Below are 23963 nucleotides of genomic sequence, written 5' to 3'. Positions count from 1 at the left end.
GAACAGTTGTTCTGCCTGTTCAGAACAACAGATTTGTACCTTGTCAGCTCGGGGATTTGAACGTGTAACCTTTTGGTTAACCTGCCGCCCTGACTCCAGTTGTCAGGAGTCGCCTGTATTACAATGTGTTGTCTTTCAGTTCATGCAAGAAATGATCATCCAAGATCACCCTTTTACTAATTAAAACTTCCCCACATTAAGTTATCTATTTCCATCACTGGTCTGTAGTGAAACTCCATCCACATGGGGGGGCTGTGATGTTTTTATGGGTTCACCACCCACTGATATAAGCAGAAGAAGACAATACGGAAGTAAAACGGGGTTTGTTTTGTTTGTGGCAACCATTCTTTCCTTGTGAACGAAGCGAAAACTCGCTGAAAATCAAAGTCTGTCGACTGAAAATGTCTAAATTACAGTTGTTGCATGTGTTTTTAAATGAACGTTTAAAGGCGGCTGCTGTGGAGATTTTCGGAGCAGTTGAGAAAACGGTAGCGGAGTACCAGGAGGAGAATTATCGTCTACGGAGACTACTGCGGATAACACCGGACATAAAACCATGTAAAATAGCTCGTATCATTTCGATCTATTCTGCCTTAAAATTGCAAACCGCAGTAATTACACTTTTGGTAAACATTTTGTTGAGACACAAATCAAGCTTTGTAGTATGTTTTTATCTTGTTACAAAGTGACCTGGTAAAATTATTTTATGTTTAAGAGAAACAGAAGTTTCCAATTTGCAATAACTAACGTTAGTTGTTCAGAGAAGGGTGGAATCTTGCTTCGTTCCTGCAACGCCATTGTTTACGGACAGCTCGTTGCGGACGCTTCCATAGCCAGGCGTCCATATTCACCATAAAGGTTTCCAGTCAAGAAGCATATTTAGTATATCTACGAACAATACTTAATATTAGACGTGTTGAATGTGCTGTTCCGTTTAAAACAGTTTAAAACAGTTTAAAACAAGCCATTCTAGACCAAACAGTCACTCGAGAGTAAATTACAATGTAATCTCCCACTTCTACAGGCGGAAAATTAGAGACCCGGGATAAAAAGCTGTTTTAAACGCATACTTGTTAGCGAAGGAGACATTCAACACATCAAATTGTAATTATTGTTATATGCCTCTGTTGTCAAAGTTACGAATTGTGCTCCGCAATCACACACTATTGGTTCAGAGTGCAGTAACTTCACTTACTGCTATATGTCTTGTTTTTTACTTAGATTATGAACTACAAAATCGAAGTAAAGGAACGGACAAAAAAACATGCGACAATAGCAAGCCTATCCTCTCATATTATTGAACATGCAACTACTGTAATGAAGCAGAGAATGGAATGCATCCTTTTCAAACATTTGCCAAAATGCAATTTGCGGGAAAACACTCTTCTAAAAGACGCACCTTATAAGAACAGATTCATGTGACCGAGATTAACATTTTTCATTCGAAATTTAGAGGGAAAATGTAAATGTGCAACACCTAGGAAAAGGGTGGTTACTAAGACTAGAATTGTGACTTTGGCATCTTGACAACGAAAGAAAGTTGATATAAAAACCAGTAGAACATGAGAGGCTGTGAAACGTTTTGCACCTCTCGCCCACTGCTCCCTGTAGCCTGCCTAGCAACGAGTCTCGGCTCACTGACAGCCATTAGTTGACATAAGAAATCAAATTTTTAACTCTAACTCACTGTACATTAATATTTTCGGCTAAATAACAATTCCCCGTCGACCAAGACACTGTCTGTTTTAAGACCGATTTTGTTAAATTCGGACACCAATTTAATTCCACCGAATTATGCAAATTAACCGATAGACTGATAAGTATGACGGTCAAATGTATTTTCAGTGACTAATGGTCAACTTTTATTAACATCCCTACTGCAGTTACTGTGGTTTGCCTTGCTATTCAACCGGGTTCCGAGTTCAGGCAATCCTGATCATAATTAGACACACACCATAATACTGGCAGTGATCCAGTCATCACCAGAATAAACATACCACAGTCCTGCGCAACAATTACGATAGAACTGCAAATACCCATAAATGGTGAGAAAGATAAAAACAAAATATGTAAAAGCTAGCTAAGATAAAGCAAATGACAAGAGTTATAATGATAGTTATACAATGTGAAATATTTATTAAGTAAACATTCTCTGTGATTAAATTTCTTATGGTGAAAAAGGTCTTGAGGGTTACTTAAATACAACATTCAAAACGTGAAAACATTACATAAAGCTGTTAAATACAGTTGGAATGTAAACTCAGCAAAAAAAAGAAACGCCCCTTTTTCAGGACCCTGTCTTTCAAAGATAATTTGTAAAAATCCAAGTAACTTCACAGATCTTCATTGTAAAGGGTTTAAACATGGTTTCCCATGCTTGTTCAATGAACCATAAACATTTAATGAACATGCACCTGTGGAAGGTCGTTAATATACTAACAGCTTACAGAGGGTAGGCAATTAAGGTCACAGTTATGAAAACTTAGGACACTAAAGAGGCCTTTCTACTGACTCTGAAAAACACCAAAAGAAAGATGCCCAGGGTCCCTGCACATCTGTGTGAATGTGCCTTAGGCATGCTGCAAGGAGGCATGAGGACTGCAGATGTGACCAGGGCAATAAATTGCAATGTCCGTACTGTGAGACGTGTAAGACAGCGCTACAGGGAGACAGCACGGATAGCTGATCGTCCTCGCAGTGGCAGACCATGTGTAACGGATCGGTGCATCCGAACATCACACCTGCGGGACAGGTACAGGATGGCAACAACTACTGCCCGAGTTACACCAGGAACGCACAATCCCTCCATCAGTGCTCAGACTGTCCGCAATAGGCTGAGAGAGGCTGGACTGAGGGCTTGTAGGCCTGTTGTAAGGCAGGTCCTCATCAACCATCACCGGCAACAATGTCGCTTATGGGCACAAACCCACCGTCGCTGGACCAGGCAGGACTGGCAAAAGGTGCTCTTCACTGATGAGTCGCGGTTTTGTCTCACCAGGGGTGATTGAATGATTTGTGTTTATTGTCGAAGGAATGAGCGTTACACCGAGGCCTGTACTCTGGAGCGGGATCGATTTGGAAGTGGAGGGTCCGTCGTGGTCTGGGCAGTGTGTCACAGCATCATCGGACTGAGCTTGTTGTCATTGCAGGCAATCTCAACGCTGTGCGTTGCAGGGAAGACATCCTCCCTCATGTGGTACCCTTCCTGCAGGCTCATTCTGACATGACCCTCCAGCATGACAATACTGGAGGATCATACTGCTCATTCTGTGCATGATTTCCTCCAAGACAGGAATGTCAGTGTTCTGCCATGGCCAGCGAATAGCCCGGATCTCAATCCCATTGAGCACGTCTGGGACCTGTTGGATCGGAGGGTGAGGGCTATGGCCATTCCCCCCAGAAATGTCCGGGAACTTGCAGGTGCCTTGGTGGAAGAGTGGGGTAACATCTCACAGCAAGATCTGGCAAGTCTGGTGAAGTCCATGAGGAGGAGGTGCACTACAGTACTTAATGTAGCTGGTGGCCACACCAGATACGGACTGTTACTTTTGATTTTGACCCCCCCTTTGTTCAGGGACACATTCCATTTCTGTTAGTCACATGTCTGTTGTGGAATCTTTTTAGGTTCATACAAATATTTACACATGTTAAGTTTGCTGAAAATAAACGCAGTTGGCAGTGAGAGGACGTTTCTTTTTTTGCTGAGTTACTCTCAAACTCTTTCCATCAAAAAGAAAAGCAACCTGAAAGACACATATGCAGAAAAAAATGAATTTATAATAAGATCATCAATGCATTTCCACTTACATTGCCTTCAGAAAGTATTCACACCCCTTGACGTTTTCCAAATTTTCTTGTTACAAATTGGGATTAAAATTAATTTAATTGTAATTTTTCAAAGCTCTTACAGTGGATGAAAAATTCTAACTTATTTTTTAAAGATAAAAAATACAACTAATATATCTTCATTAGATAAATATTCGACCCCCTGAGTTAATACATGTTAGAATCACCTTTGGCAGTGATTACAGCCAAGTCTTTTTTTGGTAAACACACCTGGATTGTACAATATTATTTGCATGTTTTTTTTATTTTTAACTCCTCAACCTCTGTCTAGTTGGTTGTCAATCATCGCTAGATGGCCATTTTCAAGTCTTGTCATAGATTTTTTTTTAAAGTCAAAACCAACTAGGCCACTCAGGAACATTCAATGTTAACTTGGTAAGCAACTCCAGTGTATATTTGGCCTTGAGTTTTAGGTTATTGTCCTGCTGAAAAGTGAATTTGTCTTTGTCTTTAGAAGGCAGACTGGAGCAGGTTTTCCTCTAGGATTTTGCCTGTGCTCAGCTCTTCATTTATTTTTGTTAAAAAAACTCCCTAATCCTTACCGAAGAAGAGCATATCCATAACATGATGCAGCCACCACCATCCTTGAAAATAATGTGTGAAGAGTGGTACTTGGTGATGTGATCGATTTGCCCCAAACATACAGTGCCTTCAGAGAGTATTGATATTCTCACCCATCTACACACAATACCACATAATGACAAAGTGAAAACATGTTTTTACACATTTTTGCAAATATATTGAAAATGAAATACTGAAATTTCTCATTTACATAAGTATTCACACCCCTTTACGATGACGCTCTAATTTTGAGCTCAGGTGCTTCCAATTTCCTCTGATCATTCTTGCGCCACAACTATGGCTTGATTGGAGTGCACCTGTGGCCAATTACATTGTTTGGACGTGATTAAGAAAGAAACACACCTGTCTATATAAGGTACCACAGTTGACGGTGTATGTCAGAGCAGAAACTACCATGAAGTCCAAGGAACTGTCTGTAGAGTTCTGAGATGTGATGAGGCATATAGCTGGGGAAGGGTATAAAACCATTTCTAGGGTGTTGAAAGTTTCCAAGTGCATTGTGGTCTCCATTGGGAAATTGAAAAAATATGGAACTACCCAGACTGCCTAGTGCTGACCAAACTGGACAAGAAGGACCTTGGTCAGAGAGGTGACCAAGATCCCAGTAATCACCCTGATGGAACTAGAGAGTTCATTGGCAGAGATGGGAGAACCTGCCAGAAGGACAACAGTCTCTATTGCACTTCACCAATCTGGGCTTTATGAGAGAGTGGCCAGAAGGAAGCCACTCCCGAGAGTATAAGACAAAAGATTATGTGGTCTGATCAGGCAAAATTGTTACTCTTTGGCCTGAATGCAAAGCACTATGTCTGGAGGAAACCAGGGACAGATCAAAACCTGTCTAACACCAACCCTACTGTGAGGCATGGTGATGGCAGCATCATGCTTTGGGGATTCTTTTCAGTGAAAGAGACTGGTGAGGATAGAGGGAACAGTGAATAGAGCCTAAAACAGGCAAATCCTAGATGAGAACATGCTTCAGAGTGCAAACGACCTTTGACTGGGGGCAAAGATTTACATTCCAATAGGACAATGACCCAAAGCATACAGCCAAAGCATTTCTGTAATGGATTCAGAATAAAAATGTAAAAGTCATTGAGTGGCCCAGCCAAAGCTCGAACTTGAATCCCATTGAAATTCTGTGGAAAGACTTGAAGATTGCTGTTCACTGCCACTTCATATCTAATTTAACAGAGCTTGATACTATCTGCAAGGAAGAATGGGAGAAAATTCACAAATCCAAAGCTGATATAGACATATCCAAGATGTCTCAAAGCTGTAATCACTGCCAAAAGAGCTTCTACAAATTATTGACTCAGGTGTGAATACTTATGTAAATGAGATTTCATTTTTAATAAATAATGTCTAAACATGTTTTCACTTTGTCATTATGGGTTATTGTGTGTAGATGGGTGAGATTCTTATTTATTTAATCCATTTACAATTAAGGCTGTAACATAAAATTTGTAACAAGTCTAGGGGTGTGAATACTTAATTAAGGCACTGTATCTACCTACACCATATTTGGCTGGGTAGCAAAATCAAACTCCAGGCATTTTTCTCAGTTTCACTGTTTGTGTTGTTAGTCCTCTTTGCCTTTATAGGGCAGTATAAATATCTAGTTAAAACTCGAGTATCTTCTCCTTCAAGTCGAAACACAGCTTGCCCATGTTTGTACTGCAGTGACAAATCAGGGATATTGCTTGAAAAATGTACCTCAATCCAGGGATGGAAGGTGTCGCTGATAATGATGTAATTAGAAGATTGAAATGCTGCTTGCTAATGCTAAACCAGCCCATTGGATTCCACAACCCTTCCGTCAGCTACTCTCCCAAACACTAGGCACCACCTGGAATCCAATGGCCTGCTTTAGCATTTGCAAGCCTTTATAGAACAGTTTTGTATGTATTTTTTTACTGTGCATGATTTAAAAGTTGTCTGTCATGAAAAACTTATTGAAATAGCATATTGCTTGGTATGTGCACTCAGGTATGTCTAAAGGCTGTAGATCTATATATCATAGAGATGTATCATTCAGTTGTATCATTCAGTTCTATTTAATTCTGTGGTATACAAATAACCTCTGCACCTTCCCTTCAGACTCCTTGCAGCTCTCTCTCGCTGTTTCTGAAGAGAATATTCCCTGTGAGCAGCAACACTTTGAGCAGGAGTGGAGCCCCAGTCTGGGGCAGGAGGACTCAGAGCCCACACAGATTAAACAGGAACATGAGGAACTCAGGCCCAGTCAGGAGGAAGAGCAGCTTCAAGGGCAGGAGGCTGACATCATAGAGTTCAAATTACCTCATCTTTATTTGAAAAGTGATTGTGATCAGGTGAACCCTCTTCATTCCTTGACTCTTCCCCAAACCCAGACGGTGGAGAACAGAGAGAGTGCCTCTAAATCAGTGGATCTCATACCGTTTGTCACTGTTACCCACCTGAAGAGTCTTGACATTCCCTGTGACACTCCAGATAATCAAAACAATGCCTACAGTCACAACTCAGCTGTAAGCAGTGACCCTGTAGGACTTGACAGCAGCCCACCATTGGATCCCATCCCATCAATGGGGGAACACTGTTCCAAACCCAGCACCACGTCTAGAAAAACTCACCGCTGCTGTGACTGTGGTGAAATGTTTGCTCTGAAAGCTGGCCTGCAGGGGCATGTGACTCTCGCCAAGAAGAGACCCAGTGAATGCTGCCTCTGCAAAAACCGGTACAACTCCACCTGTAAATTGAAGGCCCATGTCAGACTCTGTCACGTGGAGAAACCCTCAACCTGCCCCTTTTGTGGAAAGACCTTCAAACTCAAAGGAGATCTGTCCAGACATACGAGGATTCACACAGGAGAGAAACCGTTTAGTTGTGGAGACTGTGGTAAGAGTTTCAATCAGAAGGGACACCTAACTGAACATATAAGGACTCACACCGGAGAGAAACCATTTAGCTGTGGTGACTGTGGGAAAAGCTTCATTCAGAAGGGGGACCTAAGGAGGCACGTACTGACTCACACCGGAGAGAAACCATTTAGCTGTGGTGACTGTGGGAAAAGCTTTAATCGGAAGGGAAACCTGAACTTGCACATACTGACTCACACAGGAGAGAACGTCCACAAATAAAGAAACAAGTCAAAAAAACAGAATGAAAACACAAAGAGGAAACGAATTAGGACAAAGACATCTTGTCGGAAGATGGACAACACGCTTTGGGATCTCTTGATCATTCATTCTCTGGATTTCAGACAAATAGATGTCATGAATTTTCTTTTGTAAAATGTTCTATGTAAAAAAATTTTTTTTTAAGAAGTTTGATTTGATCTAACACTACAGCGTAGTTAAACTCATGGTCTGCTGTTCAAAGTCTCTTGATGTATTCACTTCATTATAAACAGGAATTCCTGGTCGTTTGTTTTAAGAATGTCTGGAAAATATAAAAATGTATACGCCAATAAAATGTGTACTTGCATTTGTCCAATTAAAATTTTCAGCAATTTTTGTTAATGCTGCTCATTTATGATATTGATTTAATCTTATATATATATATATTTTTAAATACGGTTATTGTTCATACAGTGTCTATGGCAGGAAACTACAGACTGATAAATGGTACGTTTTGTGTTTCCCTTCCTCATGGATATGTGTAGGATATTTGGAGCCATTGGTGGGTAATGTCTGGACCTTTATGGCCAAGGACTGTGGCCATACCCCTCTTTGTTGTCTGTTCCCCCAGAATCACTACATCACCAAACAGCACAATCTGCAGCACTAACTGGAGATACTGTCCTCAGACATTGAAAATCTAGGGCTCGATTCAATCGTATCACTGAAGAGCCGTGGTATGGCGCAATTTAAATTTAATTCAAGGTCATTTCCGATTGAGTCGACATATGCCGTTTTTTCTTACTGTGAATGCAATCACTCGAAGGCAGCAACATTGCCTTTACATTTCAGTCGCTATTGAGTCGAGCCCCTAATTCCATAAGCCTATATCAAGATTCTGATCACTTTCATACACAGACTGAAATCTCACTAATTTACAAGGCCTGCTTCTTCGTATATCTGACAGGGCAGAACATAGAACCCAGCTCATTGTCGGCCTTGCAATCATCCCTACAGAAGGCCATGGAAGAAATGGGTAGAGTCCCATTTCTTGAATCGGAAGTTTCTCAGGTCAAGCAATCTCAGATGGATATGCAAGAAGATTTATCGGTCATATTACAGAGGCTAGATGAGGCAGAGGGTCGGATATCAACGCTGCAGGACGACCAAACTGTCTGAGGAACTCCACAGAAGGGTGCAAGCTAACCGAGACAGGGCGCCTCATTTCAAGACTTTTAGGGGTCAAGGAGGGTCTGGAGGATAGCAAGCAGAGGGAATGTGTGAGACAAATTATCTTGGAGGCTCTGGGGGTGGATCTGGACAAATCTGAGCTTCAACGAGTCCACGGTTCTAACCTATAACACGCGAGAATCAGGTAGCCTAGTGGTTAGAGCATTGGGCCAGTAAACCCAAGCTGACAAATCCCAAAGCTGATGGTAAAAATCTGCCATTCTCCCCCTGAACCCACTGTTTCCCGGTGGGCTGTCATTGTAAATAAGAATTTCTTCTAAACTGACTTGCCTAGTTAAATAAAGGTTAAAATAATCTGCCGCCTAAACCGATCATCATCTGCTTTCTCAGGAATCTGGTGAGAGAGAGAGAGCTGGCCAATGTGATGAGAGAGTTAAGAGCTTCAAGCTATCATTCTTTCCCGATAAAAGGAGGCTTTTGACCGCAACAAGGCACAATGAGTTGGATGTAAGTTTCCTCAAGAAAAGTCCTCAAGAAAAACTCAGAGGACCAGAAACAAGGGCATGAACGGCATAGCTATATTTGCTGGCGAGTTCTATGTGGTGTTTATGTGACACACTATCGCAAAGGCACCGTGCAAACTAATAGCTACAGTATTTAGCTATTTCAGACTGTATAGCTACAATGTTGCTATTTTTGTTACTGGCTGATTAGCTGGTTGGGTACTCAGTGACTGTATTCAAGTTGCCTGGTCAAAAGTAGATGGAACTAACAACGTTGCCATTATTTTAATTGATCTGATTTGATGAGTTCATAGAAAATGTTGTTTACCCCCTTTCAGTTAATGTTACGTATTGCCATTTGGTGGGTGAATACAAGTATATGCTATATTAAAATCATTTCCTTTTTATTCATTTTTTACTATGGTGTCCTGAGAAGAGGGGGGGTGAGAAGGTGAGGGGCTTGGGACTAGGGTGACCGCTTTTAAGTGATTTCGCTTTTATTCAAGAAACTAATTTGGTTGATTCAGAGGCCGCTAAATTGAAAAGGGATCTTGTTGGGCAGACCAGATAGCTCATTTTCAAGCAAAAAAACATGGTGTTGCAATTTCATCATGTTAAAGCAACGTAACGAGGAGGAAGAAAGAATCATTTGTGTTGAGGCTCTGGTAAATGGTAATAAGGTTAATATGTGTAATATTTATGCACAAAACAAGGAGGATCCTGTTTTTTTCCATAAGGTTAATAAGGTTATGGGAGAAATCATTGGTCCAGGATGGTATTCTTGATTTAAAAAACTACTTCTTCTAAAACTGTAGCAAGGGACGGAGCAGCGACACACCTATTAATGAGGGATCTGGGTCTGGTAGATATATGGAAACTTGTCAATCCTAGAGAGAAGGAACATATGTTTTATTCACATAACCATTCATATCATTCCTGGATAGATGACTTCCTAACTTCCAAGAGTATGACTAAAGAGGTGATGGGATTGTGAAATAAGGGTTGTTGCTTTGACAGGCCACACAACAGTGGAATTATGTATAGCAGTTGAGGCTGATATGGCTACGAATGGTACTGGATGGAGGATTAGTACGTCCTTATTCCAAGGCGAAACATTTCATCTTTCCCTCAATGAAGATCTCAAGTGTTTGTTTGTTTTTCAAACAAATATTGGTTCCATTGATAGATTGAGTACGGTGTGGGAGGCCTCTAAAGCTTATGTTAGGGGCAAAATAATAGCACACACCAGTAGAAAGAGAAAGGGAAGATGGAGAAAGAGTTGAAAAACTAGAGTCTCAAATTAAAGAGTTGGAAAAATAGTTAGAGAACTGGAGCAGCTACCTGTCACTTTTAACAACTGCACTCATTTCATTCATTCTCAAGAAAGATAGAGACCTCACTGACCCACATTCGGAGTTGATTGTGAGGTGCTCTCCAAAGTACTAGCCATGAGGCTGGAGAAGGTTTTTACCTCACACAGATCAGGTGCGATTTGTAAAAAGTAGAACCTCCACAGACAACCTTAGACGTTTGCTTCACCTCACATGGCAGAGACAAAAAGAGGATACTCAGGTGGCAGCCGATGCGGAGAAGGCATTCGATAGGGTGGAGTGGGGCTTTTTGACATGTGGGTTAAGGTATTATAACTCCAATCCAAGAGCAGCAGTCCTCACAAATGGTATGATCTCTTCCTTTTTTTATTTGTCAACGAAGAACCAAGCAGGGCAGTCCTCTCTCACCTCTCCTTTTTACTCTATTTTTGGAGCCCTTGGCAGCAGCAATCAGAGCTGATTCAGGAATCAAGGGAGTGAAGGGAGGTGCCAGAGAGCATGAGGTGTTTTTATATGCTGACGACATATTGTTACTTATTAGGGAACCGGCCGCATCAATCCCTCTGGTTTTGAGAACAATTGACATGTTCTCACAGATATGTGGTTATAAGATTAATTGTCAGAAGTCAGAGGTTATGCCTGTATCCAAATGATGTCCTCCTGTTGCAATGACTTAATTTCAGTTAAAATGGGTGCCACCAGGGATGAAATACCTGGGTATAAGACTGAGCAACGAACTACAGAATATCATGCAAATTAATATGATGCCACTACTTTAAAAAACTAGAATAATATTGATAAATGAAGGTGGTTTAATTTGACTTTATGAGGCAAAATAAATCCTGTTAAGATGGTTGTGGCACCAGTTTAATTATGTGTCCATGATGCTCCCTGTGACCATTTCTCCCTTACTATTTAAGCAGTTCAATCGAATGATTCAGGATTATCTTTGGGATGAGAAAAAAGTTCTATGCTCCAAGGGGTAAAGGAGGACTAGCATTACCCAATGTAGAAATATACAACATATGATTTGAAATACCCAAATTGGCCAGATACTGAGGCAATTATGATTCCCATTTGGGATGGACTCAGATTGATTCAGACAATAAGATTGAAGTCTACGCTGACTCGGTGAGCGTGTTTATAAGGAAGTGTATAGGAGATGTTGTACCCACTGGGACTATTAAAACCTTCCCTAACCAGAAACTGTGGATTGATGGCAGCATTCGCGCAAAACTGAAAGCAAGTGCCACCACATTTAATCATGGCAAGGCGACTGGAAACATGGCCGAATAGAAAACAGTGTAGTTATTCCCTCCATAAGGCAATCAAACAAGCAAAGTGGAAGTATAGAGACAAAGTGGAGTCGCAATTCAATGGCTCAAACACAAGACGTATGTGGCAGACAATCACGGATTACAAAAAGAAAATCAGCCCGACGCATCGACGTCTTGCTCCCAGATAAATTGAACCACCTCTTTACGCGCTTTGAGGACAACGCAGTGCCACTGACACGGCCTGCTACCACTGTAGCTGAAGGCCCTAAAAATTGTCAGACTCCAGCCACTCTAGTTATAGACTGTTCTTTCTGCTACCGTACGGCAAGCGGTACCGAAGTGCCAAGTCCAGGTCCAATAGGCTTCTAAACAGCTTCTACCCCCAAGCCATAAGACCCCTGAATATCTAATCAAATGGCTACCCACACTATTTGCATTGCCCCCCCCCCCTTTACACCGCTACTACTCTCTGTTGTTATCATCTACTCACTTTAATAACTCTACCTACATGTGCATATTTCCTCAATTACCTTGACTAACCGGTGCCCCCACACATTGACTCTGTACCTGTACCTGTACCTCCCTGTATATAGTCTCGCTAATGTTATTTTACTACTGCTCTTTAATTACTTGTTACTTTTTATTTCTTATTCTTATTTTTAACTCAATTGTTGGTTAGGGGCACGTAAGTAAGCATTTCACTGTAAGGTCACCTGTTGTATTCGGCGCATGTGACTAATGAAATGTAATTTGATGTCTATGGGCTCTCCTTCTCTGTGAGTAAAACATGTAAACGTGTTAATCCTCGCAAGGCTGCAGGCCCAGACGGCATCCCCAGCCGCGCCCTCAGAGAATGCGTAGACCAGCTGGCTGGTGTGTTTGTGGACATATTCAATCTCCGTATCCCAGTCTGCTGTTCCCACATTCTTTAAGATGTCCACCATTGTTCCTGTTCCCAAGAAAGCTAAGGTAACTGAACTATCGCCCCGTAGCACTCACTTCCGTCATCATGAAGTGCTTTGAGAGACTAGTCAAGGATCATATCACCTCCACCCTACCTGTCACCCTAGACCCACTCCAATTTGCTTACCGCCCCAATAGGTCCACAGACGATGCACTGCACACTGCCCTATCCCATCTGGACGAGAGGAATACCTATGTAAGAATGCTGTTCATTGACTACAGCTCAGCATTCAACACCATAGTACCCTCCAAACTCATCATTAAGCTTGAGACCCTAGGTCTCAACCCCGCCCTGTGCAATTGGGTCCTGGACTTCCTGACAGGCCACCCCCAGGTGGTGAAGGTAGGAAACAACATCTCCACTCCGCTGACCCTCAACACTGTGGGACAACAAGGGTGTGTGCTCAGCCCCCTCCTGTACTCCCTGTTCACACACGTAGGCGTGCATGGCCATGCTGCAACTCAATCATCAAGTTTGCAGACGACACTACAGTGGTAGGCTTGATTACCAACAACGACAAGACGGCCTACAGGGAGGAGGTGAGGGCCCTCGGAGTGTGGTGTCAGGAAAATAACCTCTCACTCAATGTCACCAAAACATGGACTACAGACATCGTGGACTTCAGGAAACAGCAAAGGGAGCACTCCCCATCGACGGGACAGCAGTGGAGAAGGTGGAAAGTTAAGTTCCTCTGTGTACATATTACCGACAAACTGAAATGGTCCATGCACACAGACAGTGTGGTGAAAAAGGTGTAACAGCACCTCTTCAACCGCCCACAACTGCAGTGCTCTCCAGAGGCATCACCGGGGGCAAATTTACCTGCCCACCAGGACACCTACAACACCCGATGTCACAGGAAGGCAAAAAAAGATAATCAAGGACAATAACTACCCGAGCCACTACCTGTTCACCCCGTTATCATCCAGAAGGTGAGGTCAGTACAGGTGCATCAAAGCTGGGACAGAGAGCTTGAAAAACAGCTTCTATCTCAAGGTCATCGTATTGTTAAACAGCCACCACTAGCACAGAGAGGCGGCTGCCTACCTGCAGACTTGATCTCATTGGCCACTTTAATAAATGGAACACTAGTCACTTTAATAATTACATATCTTGCATTACTCATCTCATATGTACATACTGTATCCTTCACTATCTATTATTTACGATCTATTGCATCTTAGCCGCTCTGTCACTGCTCATCCAAATGTTTTATACTTATATATTCTCATCCCATTCCTTTACTATATTGTGTGTATTAGGTTTTGCTATGGAATTGTTAGATATTACCTGTTAGATACTGCTGCACTGTCGGATCCAGAAGCATAAGCATTTTGCTACACTCGCAACAACATCTGCTAACCATGTGTACGTGACTAATAACATCTAACCATGTGTACGTGACTAATAACATCTAACCATGTGTACGTGACCAATAGCATCTGCTAACCATGTGTGTGTGACCAATAACATTTGATTTAACAAAATGTGGAAAAAGTCACGGGGTCTGAATACTTTCAGAATGCACTGTATGTGTACGTCCTGGGCCAGGAATAGAAGACCAGCCACGTGACTGAAAGTCCTTCTGCCGCCAACAGACCAACTCAAACTCCTGCATGTGGTCCAGAGACGACCAACAGTGCCACCCCTGGATGTAAAGTCCAAGAACAGCAGAGGGGGTTGGCTTGTTTTCGGGCATAAGAAGGACCACAACGATGCCAACAAATCTTCATATCCTGTCAAGAAACATTTGTGGAATAATACATCAAACACAATACACAGGACACAAAGGGTTTGTAATTCGGAAATGGTTGAGTGATAGAAAACGATAGATGGTTAAATATTGATTCTCATTCCTATCATCTTTTTCCACAGATTGCGTGGGATCAGACTCTCAATGGATGGGTGGCTAAGAGTGCAGCGCAGCTGCACAGGAGATGGTGTCAACTATCCACTGTCATTTTAAATCAGAGCATTGTAATTGTATTTGAACTTTGAGTCCCCCCCCCCTTATCGGGAATGCAGGCTAACTTCGGGCCTCTGGCGGTCATCAAGGATAACAAATATGTACTCCATGGAAGCAGGTAAATAATCATTTATTCAACAGCGCTTTTCATAGAATCTAAAGGGGTTCAAGAGCAAAAACAACCAAGCAATATAACAGCCCAGGTCAATCAAGAGGCCTAGTCTTTGAATGCTGCATCCACCGCATAGGGTCAGTTCATGGCTTGAGCGGAGAGAGCTGGTCAGAGGAGGGTAGATGGTGATAGTCTGCCGATGATCTTGTAGAGGGGCAAGTCTGGGAACCAGCCTGACTCTTATAGCTACTGGACTTCCTCTTCCACTTGTTTGTATTGGAACGTCTCAGGGTGATGGTCAGACTGATGTTATTGATATTTTTTTTTAATGTATCTCCTTCTATTTGTCAGGGATTTCAATTTCGTCTTACAGGTTTCCACGTTTGCTGAACGTTGGCCCATTTCCCCAAAACTAAACAAATCTCTAGCAAAAGCAAACACTGCATTCAAAACTGTTCTCTTTCCAAAATGTTTTTTTTTTTAAGCATCAAAATGAAACACGTCATTTGAGTAGATCTGTCTACCAACCAACAACACACTGATGTGCTCAACACTATGAATATCCAGCAGTTGGTTTATGCCTATTCAGTGTTACACTGTAGCTGTTGTAAAAGATTACTGTAACAATGTATACTACTCAAACATACATAACACAAACGCAATACAGAACCAAAAACAATGTCATTTATTTCCAAAATGCAGTATTTTTGATCACTTGTGTTTTGTATGTAACACTTTCCATACCAAACAGGAGAAAACCAGGAAAAACATCCAGTAGGATAAAGGGTTTTCTGTACAAAAATAAAATAGGCTCATTCTTTCAAAACTCTAAACACAAAAAGACAAAAACACATGTAAATGTAAGAACAAAGACATTATACTGCATCATATTTTGGTCTGGCCACAGCACCTCATCTACATCACAAGCGATGTTCTCCCTGGCTAAACAACAGGGAAAGAATCTTCTGGAGTGACGGATCCAGCCACCGAAAGCCCCCACATCAACTTCACCTCATGCATCCTCCATTGCCTGGAGAAGAGGCATGCGTGTGAGGGGATGGCGGTCATACACCTTCCATCGCCATGCCAGAAAAATGTCTCCAATTGGGTTTAGGAATGGGGAATATGGTGGGAGGTATAGGACAATAAATTGTGGGTGGTCGATCAACCAGAGCAGCCCGGTGGAAACTCACATTGTCCCAGATGACAACATACCTGGGCTGCTCTGGTCCACCCATCTGCTCGGCTGGAATGAGGATGCCATGTAGTGTGTCCAGGAATGTAATGAGAAGGGTGGTGTTGTAGGGACCAAGGTTGGCATGGTGATGGAGGACGCCTTGCTGGCTAACGGCTGCGCACATGGTGATATTCCCTCTACGCTGTCCAGGGACATTCACAATGGCACGGTGGCCAATAATGTTCCATCCCTGACTTTTGGCTAGGTTGAAGCCAGCCTCAAATGTACATATAAACGTGCTGAATTGCAGCAGCATCCAGCTCCAAGACTCTGAAACAGACAACAATATGACAGACCTAGAGCAGTCAATATGGTGAGGCACAATACACAGGATTACAGTACTGTAATGTGTCTATACAGTGCTGATATGATAGTAAATTCACAGTATAGCTACTAACTTGCACATATTCATAGCGCTGTTCTTTATCCCTCTCTTGAGTTTTGCTCAAATGGCCCCCTGTAGACCCATTTCATCCGGATTCGGTTGTGCTGTAATACACGGTCCAATGTAGACAAGCCCACCTGGTGAATGTTATTGAATATTGTGTTGTCTGCAATTATGTAGTTCTGGATTTCTCCTAGTCTAATGGTATTGTTTGCCACCACCATGTTCACAATAGTGGTCTCCTGTTCTGGTGTGAACAGCCGGTGTCTTCCACCACGGCCTGGCCATCTCTCAGTTCTGCAGAAGATCCAAATATGATATGATTGGTTTCAGGAAGCTAAAATAATATATTTTCTTTCTATATGAAATGACATTACTGTAACATTGGCCAACAATCACTGAGTAACATAGGCCTACTGTAGATGGTAGGCATCTTACCGGTTCTCATTTCTGAATGTACAGATGATAGATGCAACCGTGTAGCGGCTCAGGTTGGGCTGAACTCTCTGCCCAGCCTCCCTCAAACTCAATCCATGGTTGAGCACATGGTCAACCAATGTGGCGCTGATCTCATCTGAGACAACTGTCATTCCTCGTCCTCCTCTCACTCGTTCACCTCTAGCTTCACCATTGACTTCCATTTTACTCCAAAACAGGAGAGCTCATCTGTGGCCTTTTATAAGGCTAAAGCTCTGATTTCTAAGCGAACAACTCAGCAACTGGTGTTTACACCTGTGAGGAGTAGGTGTTGCCAATTGGTGTATAGAGCTTGGCATTGTGATTGGCGTTGCTTTCCAAAGGGAACAAAAGAGATATTCATTTGTAATGTTGTACCTCATTTAGAGAACTGTGTGTAGGGTTTTGCAAAAAGTGTGATATAGAATTGAAAACGGAGTGTAAAAGAGCAAATTGTGCTTGCAATTTTGCAGACTTGGTTTAGGGATTTGGTACATGAGTTTCAGGTTTCGGTGATTGCGTTTCCAATTTGAGTGTGTTAACACTTGGGGAAAACTGTAATGCTGCGCAATCATGATTGTCTTAGAATTTATTGGAAAGCAGTGATATACACTTCACTCCTGATAAGTGCACTTTGAACAAGTGCAAACTCTGTTTCAAGTGCATTACAGTGATTTTCAATAACACTCTTTATAATTGCTCATGATAACTGCATTCTCTGGTTCATTGCACATACAATCACACAAGTCCCTCCCAAGCCATTAGTTGCCAGACGTTGCCAGTGTTACAATGTGTTGTCTTTCAGTTCAGTTCATGCAAGAAATTATCATAGATGACCGTATTCGTTATTATAACTGTTTCCCCATTTGTAATTTAATTTCTTTCCATTATTACTGGTCTGAACCAAGACTGATTGGAAACTCTGTCCGTGTACCTTCTGGTAAACATCCATCCACATGGGGATGCTGTGATGTGTTTCCCGCCTCACCGCCGACTGATACAAGCAGAAGAAGACAATGCGGAAGTAAAATTGGGAGAGGGTTTGTTTTGTTTGTGGACAAAGCCATACCACATATTAAAGGGGTTAGTTATCAGTGTATTTGCCATACCAGTTGAATACTCACCTTTCAGTCGCCTGAAAATGTCTACATTACAGATGTTGCATGTGTTCTTAAATGAGCGTTTAACGGCGGCTGCTGTGGAGATTTTCGGGGCAGTTGAGAAAACGGTAGTCGAGTACCAGGAAGAGAATGATCGGCTACGAAGACTGCTGCGGAATACACCGGACATAAAACTATGTAGAAAAGGTTCGCATGTAGATCTATAAATATCTAACTACAATAATGTTTTATGAACAGCTACGTTGTTTAGGCTAACAGGGATCACCATTTAATAAATAGTTCAAGGTAACGTTTATCGTGCATGATGAAAAAGTTAGTCACGAAAAGCTTATTGAAATGGCATATAGCTCGGTATGCGTACACCGGGATGTCTAAAAGTTGGTTATATACAGTACCAGTCAAAGGTTTGGACACACCTACTCATTCATGAGTTTTTCATTATTTGTACTATTTTCTACATTGTAGAATAATAGTGAAGACATCAAAACTAAGAAATAACACATATGGAATAATTTAGTAACCCCCCCAAAAAGTGTTAAACAAATCTAAATATATTTTAGATTCTTCAAAGTAGCCACTCTTAGCCTTGATGACAGCGTTTCACACTCTTGGCACTCTCAACCAGCTTCACGAGGAATGCTTTTCCAACAGTCTTGAAGGAGTTCCCACATATGCTGAGCACTTGTTGGCTGCTTTTCCTTCACTCTGCGATCCAACTCATCCCAAACCATCTCAATTGGGTTGAGATTGTGTGATTGTGGAGGCCAGGTCATCTAATGCAGCACTCCATCACTCTCCTTCTTGGTTAACTAGCCCTTACACAGCCTGGGGGTGTGTTTTGTGTCATTGTTCTGTTGAAAAACAAATGATCATCCCATCTGGTTTGCGCTTAGTGGGACTGTGTATCACTGCAGAAAGTTGTGGTAGCCATATGGGTTAAATGTGCATTGAATTATAAATAAATCACTGACAGTGTCATCAGCAAAGCACCATCACACCCCCTCCTCCATGCTTCACGGTGGGAACCAGACATGCTGAGATCATCCGTTCACCTACTCTGCGTCTCACAAAGACATGGTGGTTGGAACCAAAAAAGGTTTCCACTAGTCTAAAGTCCATTGCTCATGTTTCTTGGCCCAAGCAGGTCTTCTTATTATTGGCGTCCTTTAGTAGTGGTTTCTTTGCAGCAATTGGACCATGAAGGCCTGATTCACGCAGTCTCCTCTGAACAGTTGATGTTGGGATGTGTCTGTTACTTGAACTCTGAAGCATTTATTTGGGCTGTAATTTCTGAGGCTGGTAACTAATGAACTGATCCTCTGCAGCAGAGGTAACTCTGGGTGTTCCTTTCCTGTGGCGGTCCTCATTAGAGCCAGTTTCATCATAGCGCTTGAGAGTTTTTGCGACTGCACTTGAAGAAACTTTCAAAGTTCTTCAAATATTCCAGATTGACTGACCTTCATGTCTTAAATTAATGATGGACTGTCATTTCTCTTTGCTTATTTGACCTGTTCTTGCCATAATTTGGACTTGGTCTTTTACCAAATAGGGCCATCTTCTGTATACCACCCTTACCTTGTCACAACAACTGATTGGCTGAACCGCATTAAGAAGGAAAGAAATTCCACAAATGTAACAGGCACATCTGTTAATTGAAATGCATTCCAAGTGACTACCTCATGAAGCTGGTTGAGAGAATGCCAAGAGTGTGCAAAGTTGTCAAGGCAAAGGGTGGCTACTTTAATAATCTCAAATATAAAATATATTTTGATTTGTTTAACAATTGTTTTGGTTACTACATGATTCCATATGTGTTATTTTATAGTTTTGATGTCTTCACTATTATAATAGTCAAAATGAGTAGTAGGTGTGAGTAGGTGTGTCCAAACTTTTGACTGGTACTGTATATCTTATTGAGATTAAGTGTTTTTAATTATATGGTATAGATAACCTCTGCTCCTCTTCGCCTTCCCTCAAGAGTCCCTTCGGTTATCTGTTGCTGTCTCTGAAGACGAGGTTCCACCTGAGCAGCAGCAATGTGAGCAGGAGTGGAGAACCAGTCTGCAGCAGGATGACCTAGAACCCAAACAGATTAAAGAGGAACAGGAGGAACTCTGGACCTGTCAGGAGGAAGAGCAGCTTCAAGGGCAGGAGGCTGACATCATAGTTTTCAAATTCCCTCCTCTTTGTGTGAAAAGTAAATGTGATCAGGAAAACCCACTTCAGTCCTTTACTCTTCCCCAAACCCAGACGGTGGAGAACAGAGAGAGTGCCTCTAAACCAGTGGATCTCCCACATTTTGTCACTTTTACCCACCTAAAGGGTCTCGACATTCCCTGTGACCCCCCAGATAATCAAAACGATTCCTACAGCCACAGCTCAGCTGTAAGCAGTGACCCAGTAGGACTTAGGCTGCTGTCACCATTCCATCCCAGCCCACCATTGAATCCCAACCTATCAATGGGGGAACACTGTTGCAAACCCAGCACCGTGTCTATAAAAACTCTCCGCTGCTGTGACTGTGGTGAAACGTTTGCTCTGAAAACTGACCTTCAGGAGCATGAGACTCTCGCTAAGAAGATACCCAGCGAATGCCACCTCTGCCAAAAACTCTACAACTCCACCTGTAAATTGAAGGCCCATATCAGACTCTGTCACGTGGAGAAACCCTCCACCTGCCCCTTTTGTGGAAAGACCTTCAAACTCAAAGGACATCTGTCCAGGCACATGAGGATTCACACAGGCGAGAAACCATTTAGCTGTGGTGACTGTGGGAAAAGCTTCATTCAGAAGGGGGACCTAAGGAGGCACATACTGACTCACACAGGAGAGAAACCATTTAGCTGTGGTGACTGTGGGAAAAGCTTTAATCGGAAGGGAAACCTGAACTTGCACTTTCTGACTCACACAGGAACGAATGTCCACAAAGAAAGAAACAAATAAAGAAAACAGAATGAAAACAAAGGAAATGAATTAGGACAAAGACATCTTGTTAGAAGATGGACAACACTTTGGAAAAGCAAAGCAACTCTGGATCATTCATTCTCTGGGTTTCAGGTAAATAGATGGCATGAATTTACTATTGTAAAACTTTCTATGAACAATAAAGTTTGATTTGATCGAACAGTACAGAGTAGTTCAACTCACAGGTCTGCTGTTAAGTCTCTTGGTGTTTTCATGTCATTATTAAGCGGAATTCCTGCTAGTTTGTTTTGGAATGTCTCCAGAATAGTCTGACAGATGCTATTGATACATTAAAATGAATACTTCCAGAAAATGTGTCCTTGCCATATGTCCAATATTATTTTCGATACATTTTGTATTATTTCTCTTCATTTATGATATTGATTTAATTGTGTGTGTGCGAATATATATATATATACTGTTAATGTTGATACATATGGTAGGCAATTACAAACAGATCTATGGTCAGGGGAGAGTAAGCTGATCCTAGACCTGTATGTCTACAGTCATGTCTGGACCTTTATGGCCCCGGAGTGTGGACATACCCTACTTTCTTGTCTGTTCCCGTTGAATCACTACATCACCAAACACAGCACACGTCTGCAGCACGTTTTATGATGATTCCATCTCTCTTTTCATATTTGTGCAAATCTTTCTAAAAACAGAAAATGGACACAATTCAATGGATATGAATCAACAAAGATATGTCAGTTGGTATTGGAATGTTATGCAGATCCCATTTACCATCTTCCGTCCTTACCTCGTCGACAAATATACCATAGGCCTCTACATTATGGACAAGGTATATGTATGAAAACCATTAACAAAACAGTTTTTTTTTCACTCACATTCACCACTAAAACAGGTATGAATACTGTCGGGTGCATGTTTTGTTAATCTGTAAAAATGACTATTTTTCACCCTCCCTACACCTCTGATAAATATAACAGGAAACCTGTTTGAGCACTATGCACTGCAAAATCATTTTGGCTATGGATACAGAGAACATCAACACATTAACAGGCCAGAGGATTTCCCCATTGGACTTGGGGTTCTGCTGGGAGTTTACCTCAGATTTCGATATTTTTTTATTCTGCTTTGCCACCGAAATCATAAAACACACTGAGAACAAAAAATAGTGTTATTGTTGTTATTGTTAAGCGTGTTATTATTAATAAGAATAACGGGAAGGGGGCGGGTAGCTAAATTTTTTTACCCCAAAAGGTTCTTCAAAAGGTTATTAGAGGATGCATTAAAAGGGGTTCTTTGAAGACCTTATAGGGGTTCCCCTTCAGGATACTCCAGAAACCTTTTCCTTTTAGAGTGTAGCGGAGCGATACAGCCATATGTAGCGGCGGCAAAACAAATGAGCCAGCACCTTCCCAATACCTAATTCTATTAAATTGGTAGATTTGTGTGTGTTGATGGAGACATTACTTTAAGCATTCAAGGTGTAGCCTTATAGTTTGTGGGTGTATAAGAATCTATCCTAAACCACAATGTGAAGTAAGGGCAATTGTTAATAGTAAAAAGATAGATTATTTAGCCTCTACTGTTAATTCCAACCAAACACCTAAATGTGGTATAGCTGATTTTACATTATGACACGATAATGCAATTATGAAAAACCTCAAAATGTTACAATTCTGCAACATGGCTGGTCATAATGTTAAGTGTCTAGATGCCATGGGATTCGTTGCTATGACATAGGCCTAAGTAACACAACTAGTCATGATTGTGACTCAAGTAGTGTGTCTTAATAGTACCAGTAAACTTGTACTGTTTCATAATCCAGCCCCAAGCAGGCACAAATGTTTAGTGGCCTCCCCTCTTGACAGCAGAGAGATAAATCTCACTTTTAAAATTCATTTCCTGCATGTCTACACAAGTTGGGAATAGAGAAAAAGGTGCAGTTTGAAAGCACATTTTCTGCAGTTCTACAAATTTTGCCATGGGTTGGAGAAAAAATGTTATTTAATACAATTTTTTATTTTTATTTATTTATTTTACCTTTATTTAACCAGGTAGGCAAGTTGAGAACAAGTTCTCATTTACAATTGCGACCTGGCCAAGATAAAGCAAAGCAGTTCGACAGATAAAACGACACAGAGTTACACATGGAGTAAAAACAAACATACAGTCAATAATGCAGTATAAACAAGTCTATATACAATGTGAGCAAATGAGGTGAGAAGGGAGGTAAAGGCAAAAAAGGCCATGATGGCAAAGTACGTACAATATAGCAAGTAAAATACTGGAATGGTAGTTTTGCAATGGAAGAATGTGCAAAGTAGAAATAAAAAATAATGGGGTGCAAAGGAGCAAAATAAATAAATAAAAATTAAATACAGTTGGGAAAGAGGTAGTTGTTTGGGCTAAATTATAGGTGGGCTATGTACAGGTGCAGTAATCTGTGAGCTGCTCTGACAGTTGGTGCTTAAAGCTAGTGAGGGAGATAAGTGTTTCCAGTTTCAGAGATTTTTGTAGTTCGTTCCAGTCATTGGCAGCAGAGAACTGGAAGGAGAGGCGGCCAAAGAAAGAATTGGTTTTGGGGGTGACTAGAGAGATATACCTGCTGGAGCGTGTGCTACAGGTGGGAGATGCTATGGTGACCAGCGAGCTGAGATAAGGGGGGACTTTACCTAGCAGGGTCTTGTAGATGACATGGAGCCAGTGGGTTTGGCGACGAGTATGAAGCGAGGGCCAGCCAACGAGAGCGTACAGGTCGCAATGGTGGGTAGTATATGGGGCTTTGGTGATAAAACGGATTGCACTGTGATAGACTGCATCCAATTTGTTGAGTAGGGTATTGGAGGCTATTTTGTAAATGACATCGCCAAAGTCGAGGATTGGTAGGATGGTCAGTTTTACAAGGGTATGTTTGGCAGCATGAGTGAAGGATGCTTTGTTGCGAAATAGGAAGCCAATTC

General features: G+C 41.7%; 2 protein-coding genes and 1 long non-coding RNA gene across 3 annotated transcripts; 2 read left to right on the top strand and 1 right to left on the bottom strand.

Moving 5' to 3' along the window:
- Nucleotides 1-313: 313 nt before the first annotated feature.
- On the top strand, nucleotides 314-7895 carry LOC109865714 (zinc finger protein 629-like). Its single transcript, XM_020454100.2, has 2 exons — nucleotides 314-558; nucleotides 6529-7895. Exons 1-2 carry the CDS (start codon nucleotides 402-404, stop codon nucleotides 7545-7547), a joined length of 1176 nt encoding a protein of 391 aa, XP_020309689.1. The 5' UTR covers nucleotides 314-401; the 3' UTR covers nucleotides 7548-7895.
- A 6975-nt stretch (nucleotides 7896-14870) lies between these two features.
- Nucleotides 14871-18493, bottom strand: LOC109865715 (uncharacterized). The gene is made up of 3 exons (XR_002251613.2): nucleotides 18073-18493; nucleotides 16506-16789; nucleotides 14871-16377 (listed from the first exon to the last, which is right to left on the bottom strand). It is a non-coding gene; the product is annotated as an uncharacterized LOC109865715 (long non-coding RNA).
- A 1526-nt stretch (nucleotides 18494-20019) lies between these two features.
- On the top strand, nucleotides 20020-22169 carry LOC109865273 (zinc finger protein 629-like; the record flags this gene model as incomplete). The annotated part of the gene is made up of 1 exon (XM_020453376.2): nucleotides 20020-22169. A coding segment is annotated over one exon (993 nt), but the record flags the coding sequence as incomplete, so codon positions are not given.
- Nucleotides 22170-23963: the final 1794 nt, after the last annotated feature.

This window comes from Oncorhynchus kisutch, linkage group LG20, assembly GCF_002021735.2.
Source record: "Oncorhynchus kisutch isolate 150728-3 linkage group LG20, Okis_V2, whole genome shotgun sequence".
Taxonomy (NCBI): Eukaryota; Metazoa; Chordata; class Actinopteri; order Salmoniformes; family Salmonidae; genus Oncorhynchus; species Oncorhynchus kisutch.
The sequence above is the reverse complement of the archived record's forward strand: the minus strand, read 5'-3'. Positions and strand labels throughout refer to the sequence as shown.

What these genes read in the sequence shown, in the direction of transcription:
- LOC109865714 (XM_020454100.2), top strand. Translation starts at nt 402, where the DNA reads ATGTCTAAATTACAGTTGTTGCATGTGTTTTTAAATGAACGTTTAAAG. An exon ending in AACACCGGACATAAAACCAT is followed by an intron (nt 559 to 6,528) that starts GTAAAATAGCTC and finishes CCTTCCCTTCAG; the next exon opens with ACTCCTTGCAGCTCTCTCTC.